The 11,969-nt window shown below is 39.5% G+C and overlaps 1 protein-coding gene across 1 annotated transcript; it reads right to left on the bottom strand.

The window, feature by feature from the left end:
- Nucleotides 1-370: 370 nt before the first annotated feature.
- On the bottom strand, nucleotides 371-11,518 carry LOC108234039 (lutropin-choriogonadotropic hormone receptor). Its single transcript, XM_017412885.3, has 11 exons — nucleotides 11,349-11,518; nucleotides 11,049-11,120; nucleotides 6,713-6,787; nucleotides 6,410-6,484; nucleotides 5,709-5,783; nucleotides 5,356-5,433; nucleotides 4,616-4,684; nucleotides 4,112-4,186; nucleotides 2,486-2,674; nucleotides 2,283-2,336; nucleotides 371-1,702 (listed from the first exon to the last, which is right to left on the bottom strand). The coding sequence occupies exons 1-11, from the start codon at nucleotides 11,516-11,518 to the stop codon at nucleotides 559-561; spliced, it is 2,076 nt and encodes a 691-aa protein (XP_017268374.1). The 3' UTR covers nucleotides 371-558.
- Between the last annotated feature and the right edge of the window lie 451 nt (nucleotides 11,519-11,969).

Here is an 11,969-nt window from a genome sequence, read left to right as displayed (position 1 = left end):
AAAAAACAAAACAAGATCAACACAATGTTTGTGATTTAAAATTTGCAAGCAAGATTTGTTGTTGCACGTGTTTAACTACAGAAATGGCCAAAGTGACTAAGAATAAGTCAACATTGGCAATGTCCATGGAAGACGTATTTGGGATTGAGAAGTCTGATGTACTGGTACGTATTTATGCTGCGATTTCTGTCAATAAAAGTACCTACGTTTCAGAACCTGCATATTAATATATCTGAAAAAGTAAACTCTTTAAAACTGCACCATTTAATGTAGTTCAGAAAAAGATTTTGTTTGATTTCATACTTTGCGATGAGTACCTTTTTTAAAAACTGATTTCCCTGCTCCTCACATCTGCTCCTTTTGTACTGGAGCACAAATAAAAACACAACTTCAGGTTCTAGTTGATGAAATTCTCAGTGTGCGAACTAAACTGGCTGATCTTATATGTACAATGCAAAACACTGACGATCTCTTTTTACCTCAACTTAATTTTGAAGTGCTTCAATGAAAGCAGGTGCTTAAATGTTGCTTTTAAGTTCCCATCCTGCCCACTGACAGTCATGTAGCTCCCTTATTTAGAAAGCAGCCCTTCATTTTAAGGTGGTAAGCATAAAAGCTGAACGAGTGAGTTTTCCTGTCGGCCACCTTGTTGGAGCAGGTCTGCTGCGATGCCACAGTCTGGGATCTGTAGAAATCAGAGCTGGCGTAGCGGCAGCGACCCAGCAGCCGACACACGTCCTTCCTGAAAGCCCGGGTGAATATGGTGTAGAGGAAAGGGTTGCAGAGGGAGTTGATGGGATAGAAAAGGATGAGCAGGATTTTGGAGTGGGACACAGTTATGAGGGGCATGCGCAGGGCGGCGGAGATGGCAAAAAAGGAGATTGGTGCCATGCACAGAAAGTCTGTGAAAATTAGCACGGCCATGCGTTTGGCAATCTTCGTGTCTCCGTGGCGGGTGGCGTGCTCCGGGTTGTGCACGCTCAGATATATGCATATGTAGCAGTAGCACACCAGCAGGAAAGCGACGACGTTGAGGATGAGCATCGCCACCACATAAACCTGAGAGCCCAGAGTGTCGATGTCCATGGGCAGGCAGATGCTCACTTTGCTGTAACTGCTGACTCCCACCAGAGGGAGCAAGGCGACCAGCAGAGAGAAGACCCAGCCTGCCCCCATCATGGCTGTCACGTGATGCATCCGCAGCCTCTTGTTGACATGCATGGCATTGGTGATGGTGTGCCAACGTTCAAGGCTAATAACAGTCAGTGTGTACACTGATAGCTCACTGGCAAACACCGTCAGAAACCCCGCGGTGCTACACCCGGGCCCCGTCTGCCAGTAGGTGGCATGGTTGTAGTATTCATGACGGGAGTGGAAGTCCATGAAGGCAATCAGCATCAGATAGAGCCCCATGCACAGGTCTGCAAAGGCCAGGTTGCACATAAGGAATCTGGAGATGGTCAGCTTGCGGTGGCTAATGAGCAGGATGATGAGAACGGCGAGGTTTCCGAAAACAGCAAAAACTGTAATGATCCAGGTGAGACAGCGCAGGAAGGGGAAGCCCAGCAGGTCCTCACAGGGGTTGAAGGCGTCCGGCTTTGGGGTGCACGTGACAAAGGGGCTGTTGAGGCAATCAAATTCCAGGTCTGGATACTGAAAGTTGACATCATTAAAAAGACCCATGCCATCATCAGTGGGCTCTCTGAAAAATACACAAATTTAATTAACTTTTATTAAAACATCCAAAAAAAACTACATAAAAAAATAGTTTTATTGGCTACAATTTGTTTGCCCCTCTTAGTGGCTCACAGTATCTTTCTCATTCAAAACACCTGAAGCTTTCAGGATCAGACCTAAAGAAACAAAATAGACAAAACAGATGCTGCTGATTATCAGCTGTATAAGAGTCGCTGGTGTTTTTAATGTAATTTGCTTTCAGTATCTGTTCGTGCATACTGTAGATGTTAATGTCACACTGCTGCAAGATGGAGTCTTAAGTCTTCTCAGAGTGACTAGTAAAAAAAAGGTGAACAGTTGAGCACTAAATACTGTTTTACTAATGAATGTTGTTAGAACTCCAGGTATTGCTAATTTGATTTTTTTTGAAGCATAAATATGTTAAAATCATTTCAAACTCTTTCTACAAATGGCTATCATGGTTTACTGCTTCTGAGATTCACATAGAAGTTATTGCATTTTTTTAAGTTAACTATTTAGCTTTTAAAACACGCATAATAAACAGTATTTAAATATGCTTTTGAAAAAGAAACGTAGTGACTCACATTCCTGTTCCCCTGAGATCACAAAACTTCGTTAAGTTTTTTGAAGCACTTTCCCTTTTAAATAAATAAAAGAGAGAAAAGGTTAATTCGCACAAAGTGTCAATAAATTCGGCTGCTAATTACCAGCCTGCTGATGATTTGTATTCGTTGGACGGCGCTCTGCTCGGTTATGCAGATGTGAATGGATCAGTGCCGGTCGTTACCTCTGTTTCCGACGCCACGTGTGGAAGGCGCAGCAGTGGCTGGGGTACGTCAGCTCGGCCTCCAGCAGCTCAGCCAGGCTTTCTAACGGAGGGAGGCTTTTCAGGGCGAACGCAGAGCTGGCTTTCAGAGAGCGGACCTGGTTCAGCCCTTTAGGTGGGAGGGAAATCAGAGTCGTGGAGGAAACGTCCCTGAATCCCACAAACACAGATCACACAGATGCATACCAGTGAGAAGGAGTAAAAACGTAATGATCCATTGGTTTCAAATCTGCTGTTTTACTGCCATAAGCTGTTAGCTGAGAAGATTTTTAAACTCTGCCAAAAGGTTATAAAGCCAGTCCATCAAGATGAGGAGTTTGTAGGTGAAACTTTATTTCTAGCAAGCTGAAAAAGATTTTTGTTGACATTCATAGAGATTCAGAAAACGACTGACTTTGTTTTTCTAACTGAATTCTTGAAGCAAGGAAATAATGCTGTCTCACAAACAGCTTCATGCCAAAATAAAAGTTGTAATTGGTCAATAAATACATGTTTATTTAAAGCAAAGTGACGTTAAGACACGGTTTGTTCTTTTATTCACCCACGCTGGACCCCACACATGCAAAGAGTCGAGCGTTTCAAACGTTCACAAGCGAGATAAGAGGAAATCGGAGACCTTGTGATCTGTGCATGACTTTCTTTTCTTGTTAATCAGCCGTTGTTTTTTGTTGTTGTTGGTTGTTTACGCAGACAGGATGTCACCACAGTATAAAGCATTATGGATATTAATCTCGCTTCTTGACCCAGTTCTGATGTAATTGCCTTAATGAGGTTGATTGAACACAATGAATTAGTTCCTGTGGTGGAAAAGAAGTGCGTTTTGCTGCAGCACACTTTTACTCTGACAGTTTTTAAACTCTAACAGATGAGTTTACTCACTCTTTTACAGAATTTAAACTTGCATTGAAACATTTCAGTAGAATATTTGTGCTCTAAAACAGAAAGCTGAAAATGCTTTAGGCTAAAACCTAAAAGTAGCCTAAGAAGATGAAAACAGAGCAGGTATACACTGAAACAGATTTCAAAAAGGATATTTTTTTAAGAGATCTCAATGTTTTTGTATGAATAATTTTAAAATATTTGTTGATAAAGTTAATATTTTAAAAAGTGAAAAGCTGAACATTTTGATACAGGTTAATAAACAGAAAGTAATGTAAATGCTGAATCAGAATTCACTCTGTAAATTACAAATACATCTGTTTAAACCTGCTTTTTAGGTTTAATAACACACTTTGAACATGCTAATTGTTCTGCGGTTGTGGAAGCTGCTTTCATAAATAAAACCAGTTTATTGGGTCTTTATTTCCTCAGATATTGAGAGCGCCTGATTATTGTGATAGGCAGCAACAAAACATCTGGCGTTCTTTGCTCGTGGCGAGAGTTCAAGTCAGCAGAAGTGACTCAAATAGTGGCAGATGTGGGTGCAGCTGTTAGTCCTGACCAAACTTCTTAAAGGGAGGATAACTCGTTTCGGTGCAGACTTTGCTCTTTGAAACGCTGCAAATCAAAGGTTCTGTTGCATCAAGGAAGCTGGAAAAAAACCCCACTTCTATTGGATAAAAATAAAAGTAAAAAATTGTGACTTACAGGTAACTTGGACCTGTGGCTCCTTCAAAAGCATCTCGATGGATGTGACTGAGATACCTGTTGTCTCGCACAATTCTGCAAAACACACGTAGGAGGAAAAAAGTTGCACATTTAACCTCAAGCTCAAACTGTAGTTTTCTGCTTAGCACACAGTTTGAAAGGAAACTGGAGATGACACAGTAATGGCCAGCGCTGCCCCCAAGGATTTTTCATCTACTTTTTGTTCTCTGAAGTTGACACTGAGGAGGATAAGCATTATTTTTAGACTGCAGGGTGTCTGTAGACATCTCATCCTCATCAACATTCAGCATTATGGGGCAAGGCAGGAAAACAACGGGGCATCCAATCTTTTGTTTAGTCTTACATAAGGGTTGTTTACTGGTACACTCAGTTTTTTATGATTACAACAAGAAATAGCAGATCTTCACTCAACGAGGACACACTGTATTGCTCATGTACAGTATATTATATTATACTGGGCGGATTTCTTAACGATCAGCTTACAGAGTGTTGAGTTTGGTCCCGTTGAAGGCGTGAGACTTGATTTCCTTGAAGCCGTTTCTGACCAGGTTCCTGTCGAGGACACAGTGGCTGTAAATTCCAGTTTGCTGTCAAAAGCATCTATTGCCAAAGTTAAAGATCTGGACATTTAACAAGAGAAATGCTGAGTTATGGATTTATTTGTTGAAATTTGCTAAACAAGCTGAAACTGAATTGGTAAAGCTAATAGAAGGAGAACACCAACTAAAAGCTAAAAAAAATCAAAACAACAGTTTTGATATTAGTAACATAGCTAAAGGTTATGAATAAAAAAAGGCAAATTAAAAGCTAAAGTACCAAAAATGTAGCTTATAGTTTATAAAAGGCCAGCTAAAAGCAGCAAAAGGTTAGTGAATAGCTAAAAGAGCAGAAAGGTAGCTAAAAGCTAAAAATGGCACAAAAACATGAAAATAGAGCAAGTTCACTTAAACAGATATTAAAGAGAACAATATTTGTTTAAAGGAACTGAAGAGAACTCAATGTATTTCTATGGTAAATTTAAATATTTTAAAAAGTATAAAAAAACCCAAATGTCATAGTCTCCTGAATGAGCTGAATGTTTTGATATATGAATGACTAAAATAGCTCAAAAAAATCAGAAAACAATATTGTAAAAACTGAATCTGCATTCACGGAGTTCTGTAAGCTAAACATCACGAAGTGTCGCTCTCGGCTCAGAGAATTCGGTTTACGTCTTCACTCACATGTCTACGTACTCCTTCGTGATGCCCTGGAAGGAATTGGCAGGGATAATGTCGATCATCATGTTGTCTGCCATTTCTCTGCAGGCGGAGGAGATAACATTCATTTCGGCTGATCGGCTTCATTCTCAGGCAGACAAAATTATTGTGTATTTACACAAATAAGAGCAGCTTGAACCGCAGCACAGTCGGACACAGTATCAGTCAGGGTTGATGGCAATGTGACATTGATAGGACAAAACTCGGAGTAAACAGTCCTGGCGAGAACGAAGGCTTGTGCATCCTGCAGCTTTGGGACATGCAAGTGGACACTGATCCAGTTTAGAGATGTGTTGCACATAAATGGAATTACTCACAGAATAATATTTGGTGCCAAGGTAGAGATGGTTGTGAAATCTGGGAAGTGAATGATGCCCGTGTTTGAGATGCTCCTGTGAAAGCAAAGAGAAATCTATAAACTTTTCATAAACCGACAAAGAACTGAATCTGACATTACAGAAATCAGTTAGAAAAATGCAACATATGTAATAAACTATAGATTATCTCCAAACTGACACTTGTTATGACTGTATTCTTGGTCGCCTCATAATTATCTATTCAAGAAGAAAATCTGGGAAGTTTTTGTTCTGATAAAGACAATTTCAAATTACAGTTCTTGCAAGGTGGATGTAGATTCTGACCCTGTTTATCTGAACAGATAAATAGCCAAGCAGGTCTTTAACATCTCTGTAATATGTGAAAGACTTAAAAATATCTCCTGCAAAGACATTAAATCAAGCAGCATTGACCACAGAAGTGTAACCAACAAACCAGGAGCAAAAAGTCCAGTTGGAACAAATTATAAAGTGCTTCAATAAAGAGATTAATCTTGTGAGGAACAATCATTTGAGTTCTTATGTTTGAAATCTTAAATGTTACACTTAAATTCTAAGAGAAATTTATAGCTAATCATGCTTTTTATTACCTGCCTTTCGATCAGTTTTTACATTTTAGTTGCAAAGATTTAGACTGACTCCCATTTTAAATCAAACAAATCAAACAAAATAAGGTTACTTACATGTATTCAAGCCTGGGCAGGTCAGTGAAGGCACCTTTTTCAATAACTCTCAGACTGTTGATATTCTGCACTGAACTACAGGGATACAAGAAGAGGCAACAAATCAGTAATTACAACATTAACAAACAGCCTAAAAACCTTCATGCATCAGTGTCAAAAGATTAAACACTTCGTAAATGACGGAATAATCCTGTGAAGTTTAAATGAAATGCAAAAACCATCCCAGCTGTTCAAGTGAATAATTTCTTTTCATGGTGTTTGAATGTGACTCGAGGAGGAAAGGAAAAATGCCGCTTTGCCTACATCTGTGCCAGACTGTGGAGGGAGAGGAAGGCGTGTCTCTGGATGTGTGTGATGCAGTCACTCTGGGAGATTTCTCTGTGGGGGGAAAAACAAAATTCATCAGCAGATAAAAAGAAATGCCAAAATAAATACACTTTAATTGTCTCAAATCGATCTGGTAAAACTTAAAGGCCTAGAATTCCATGAAAGAATGGATATCACCCTCCGCCTTTCACGCCAGAGTTTTAAACTGAGCTCATTTAATGACGAGAAAGGCTGGAGTTACAGACATTTTGGTCAAACCTTGTAAACTTCGTTATGCATGATCTGTAATACCGTGAGAGATCTGTCAGTGCTCGAAGTATCTGTCGAGGAGGACTCTCAGTTGCTACCACAACAGATAGCTGAATATTTGCAAAACTGATCAAGTTATACTTGTTTTTGTGTTGGCTAATGGTGGTTAGCTGTGACAGTTATCTTGAATTGGGGTGACTAACAGTTTGTAGAGGTACATCCGATGATTTCTGAGAGTTTTATTAAAATAGATAGATATTTTGCTAACAGACAGGCAGAGCTGACTACAATGGTTAATGGCAAAGTATCATCAGTTAGTGGTCAGGGTATGTGTTGGGGATGACTCACAGCTACTACCACCCCAACTTTTTGCCAAATATCTGTACATCTGACTGAGTTACAGCTATGTTTGTTTTTGCTAAGGTTGCTTAGCTGTGGCGGCCATCTTCAATGGGGGCTGGCACCCAAAGCTAGCTAGTGTAGCTGTGCATCCAATAATTACTCTCTGAGAGTTTCATGAAATTTCATCTTGTGGTTCATGAGATAGTTTGCTAATAACAAACGTAAAAACACCATGGCCTCTCGGTTTTGGTGGCGGGCGATAATGAGGCTTGGTTTAGTTTTCTACATGAAAATAGGACGGAGCTGATTGATACAGGCTTGGAAACCACAAGGGGAAAATCAAAAAACCAAACACTACCAGCAACAATTCCTTCTTTCTAGGCCACTGCACACACACACACACACACACACACGGTGGACTTCATGTTTGGAGGAACCCCGAACATTCATCATAAATGCATCCAGGTCAGGAAGAGTTAGAGAAGAGGTTTAATAAGTGGGACTAAACAAAGAGTCTGGAAGACAACAATGTTAACAAGACTTTTTTTGTTGTTTTGGTACTTAATTACTCTGTTGTCTGATGGCTGACTTTACAAAATGCTTTCCATCTTCCGCTTCTAATCATCATTTTCTTCTCCCGCTCCACTGCAATCAGCCGACACTTTTCTCCAGCCAACGTCAGAATCCTTCCATGTCGAGCAAGAAACAATTAAAGTTTTCATCTGCAGAGCATATCTCCTGCTCTTCCCTCCACCTCCTGATTGCTTTACACATAGTGTCATAATTACTGCCTACAGCCCATGAAAAGCTTTTTCCCATGATCGTCTGAATGGAGCGGTGCTGTGATTTCAAGTGTGCATTATCTGTGGGAAAAACACACCGAGCTCCTCGTGTCATTCTACCTTCACACAGGCCGTATAACAAAACAAACAAAAAAGTCAAAAGTCACAGAAGAAATTACATTTTCTGTGAAAATACAATTTACTGAGTTGGTAAGTTTAAAACCAGAAGAACAGAGGCTAAAATGAGCAAACTACAAGCTAAAAGTAGCAGAACAGTAGCTAAAAACTCAAAGCAGCAATCAGTAGTTAGAAGCTAAAACCATCAAATCTGTTGCAAAAGGAGCAAAACAGATGCTAAAGCTAAAATCATCAAAACGGTAACTAAAATTTGCAAACCCGTAGCTAAAAGCAGCAGAATTGTAAAAGCTAAAGTTAAAAACAGCAAACAGTGGTTAGAAGCTAAAAGGAGCAGAACAGCAGCTACAACTAGCAAAACGGCAGCTAAAAGCTAAAAGTAGCATATAAAGACAAACTGAACAAGTATGCTGATGCAGATTTCAAAGAGATTAATTGCTTTGAACGAATGAAAGAAATCTCAGTGTATTTCTTTTGGGAATTTTATTTTAAATAAAGTTAGATATTTCAGAAGGTATAAAAGTTTACAAAAACAAGATGTAGCACAGTATTTCCTGGAGTTAAAGGGTTAAAATAGCACAAAGTATGCAGAAACAGTTTGGTTAAAAAAAAAATGTACAGAAGAAACTAGAAACGGGAAACTTCACGTCCTAATTAAAACGTGTAGGCATTATATTTGCTGAAGCTTCAGCAATTACAAATCGGATGGAAAGTGAATATAAAAACCTGATCACATTTAAGCACAGAGAGTATCTGAGACAGATAAGGCTCGTCCCTGACTCGTCTCTGAGGAACAGAGCAAAGTCAAACACGCTCAGCTCGAAGCAGCTCACTTTCTTTTCTAACATTTTTCTCAAGAAAAAACAAAACAAAAACACTTTCAGTATCAGCAGCTTGGTTTGCTCCTTCCAGCAGAAATAAATCCATAAATCCAGGCGTTTTGCATAAATTGTCCAACGGTCTGTGACATGGTCAGCTAGTTGAACTTTATGAGCCATCTTTCATGCAGTTTTTTTTTTTCCGTTTTGAGACGTTTCAGGGCTTTTCTTACATGTAATACAGGACTTGATCTCCCCCGCAGCACTCCGGTGTGATTCATATCACAGCTTTCACTGTGCCATTCTGTAACCCACGAGCGCTCTCTTGGTGGATTTGCTGGTGTGTTGAGGCTAATTTCACAGCAGGAAGATCCACTACTCCGCTTAATGCTTTCACTGAATTTACTTCTCCATTCAAAGTAAAGACTTTTACTGATCTGCCCTGCATGTGAAACGCTGCAGACGGCGTTACACTGCTGCCGAAGCAGTTGGTGGTTGTAATCTGCACTGATAAAATCCATACACAATTACAATTATCATGCATGTGTTCAGTTTCTGGCATTGATAAATGTCCAGCAGTAGCATAATGTTACTGCTGCGCCCACAAACATTGATTTATTAACGGTAATTTAACATCAGGGAGGTGTTTTATTTAGCAACCTGAGGATAATGAAAGTTTAATGGGTAATAAAGAGTTGGTCCAGCTTCAATTCAAACTTTGAGTCATGCAAATATCCTCCGTTAACCCATTCTTTTTAAATAGAAGATAGTTATGAAATCAGGAAAATGTACTTCACGTTTCAAAAATAAAAGCACTGATTGCTGAGAAATGTCAAGTGACTTTTAAACTGTTCAATTCAAGAGCACATAATGACACTGATTACAGCCAAATCACCATTTAAGCTATATTTTTTTGGTTTACTCTACTTCCTTTTTTATCAGTTCATGAAGTGGTCAAAGTGAAACAACATGTGTGTTTAAAACAAGATGCTGCTGAAAGTTTTTGTGGAAAAGTGACTGAAATGTTGTGAGCATCATAAAACGACACCAGTTAGAAAGGTGATAATGTTCAATAATACAAGGTGTTAAAGGTACTCATCGTAATGTTATGAAGGCTGGTCCAAAAAAAGAAATATGTATAAAGATATAAGGTAAGGAAGAAAATCTGCACAAGATTTTTCTCTTAGCAGTGAATAATGCGTGCTTAAATTAGAAATTTGTAAGCAAAATTTGTGAACGGCTGCCAACAACCACATGGGTTAGTTTATATGGAAACGACTAAAGTGACTAAAAATATTCTTTTAATGGCAGCATCCACAAAAGAGCCATTTGGGATGCATTGGTATGTATTTTAGCTCAGATAAATGCAGATAAAAGTGCTTGTTTACGTTGAGTGCATACCTGCATTTCAGAATTTCACATCAACACATCTGGAAAACTACTGGAGTAAACTCCTTCAAACTGCATCTTATACTTTATTTTATAATTTGAAATGAGCACATTTAATGAAATCCTCTGCTGCTGCGATATTCATGCACCTTAGGTAACCAAACGTGCACAGACAGAAAATAAAATCTGTGATACAAATATCAAAAGAGCTACATATTGGACATTTAAACTATGATTTCTGCTTATAAGAATAAAGAACGCTGAAGGGATTTTAAAGTGTCAGCTTCATGCTGTAGAAATACTTCACTCTGTATTTTCCCACAAATTTGGACAAATAGTCAGATTCATCAGTTGTTTTGGTTATTAATAATAATGCAGGAAGTACAGATGTTGATGCAAATGTCTCAGAATGTCACAAAATAATTATTACTCAGAAAGTACTGTCAGCTAAGACCTAATTATATCACAGTTCAGGACTGGAGATACATTTAATCACATAAATAAAATGCGGATTGATCAGCTCGTATTTTCTCAAGTTTACTTCATATTATTCATCCCCCACAGCGCTCCTGGTATAAGACAGAGAAAACAACTTACATGATGGTAATGTTGATCAGCTCCTTGAAGGCATGACTGGGAACTTGTTTCAAGGGCAGATGGGTCAGCCTTCTGTAAGATTCATGAGCAAGGCACTTAAATCCACATTTATACTGCTACATATAAAAGAAAATTGAAACTAGGCTACAAAAATGTCTCTTTTTAGCCTGAATTTTATAGTTACAGTTAGGTGGGATGGGTAAAAAAAAGGTAAGACACAAAAAGTCCCGAGAGAATAAAAGTTTTCTTGGCTTCAGAAGAAGTGGAAGTTTGAGCCGCAGCTGAAGCTGAGTTACTTACAGCCGGAGCACAGATGTTGCTCCTGTCCGCGGGGCCAGCTGGGTGTCTCTGTCGCACTGAAACGAGTCGGTGGTGCAGCGGCAGATGGACGGACAGGTATATGCGCCGCAGACGCGCGCGCTCAGGACTCCGGACAGCGCGAGCAGGAGCCAGACCACCCGGGGAGCCATGTGTCGCACCGGGCTCAGCTTAAAACAACTATTTAAATATATATATTTAAAAAAAAAACTCTGCTGGGTAAGATATTCCTGAAGTTGATGATAAAACACAACTCAGAGGGAAAAAAAAGAGTTTATCAAAGCAGGCCAGAGGTCCAAGGCTAAATGAGCTCTCAGTGAGCCGAGGTTCTGCTGCTGCCTTCAGGTGCTGTCGTAATTCTGAGCTTGCTCTCCCCTGCAGAAGTTTCAACAGCTTGAAACACGGGTAGATTTTTTTTTTTGGGGGGGACTGCTGAGCAGATGTGACGTTTAGTGGGTGTTGATCATGAAAGCTCTGTCAGATGATGATGCTGAAAGAGTTGAGGTCAATATGGTCAGTTTGGTTCAATAAAGGAGGGCAAAGTGTTGCCATTTTCTGTATATTTAAATCTATTTCTTATCGCCCGCCGCCTCGAAAGGTGGG

The sequence above is a fragment of the Kryptolebias marmoratus genome, linkage group LG22, assembly GCF_001649575.2.
Source record: "Kryptolebias marmoratus isolate JLee-2015 linkage group LG22, ASM164957v2, whole genome shotgun sequence".
NCBI classification, from domain to species: domain Eukaryota; kingdom Metazoa; phylum Chordata; class Actinopteri; order Cyprinodontiformes; family Rivulidae; genus Kryptolebias; species Kryptolebias marmoratus.
The sequence above is the reverse complement of the archived record's forward strand: the minus strand, read 5'-3'. Positions and strand labels throughout refer to the sequence as shown.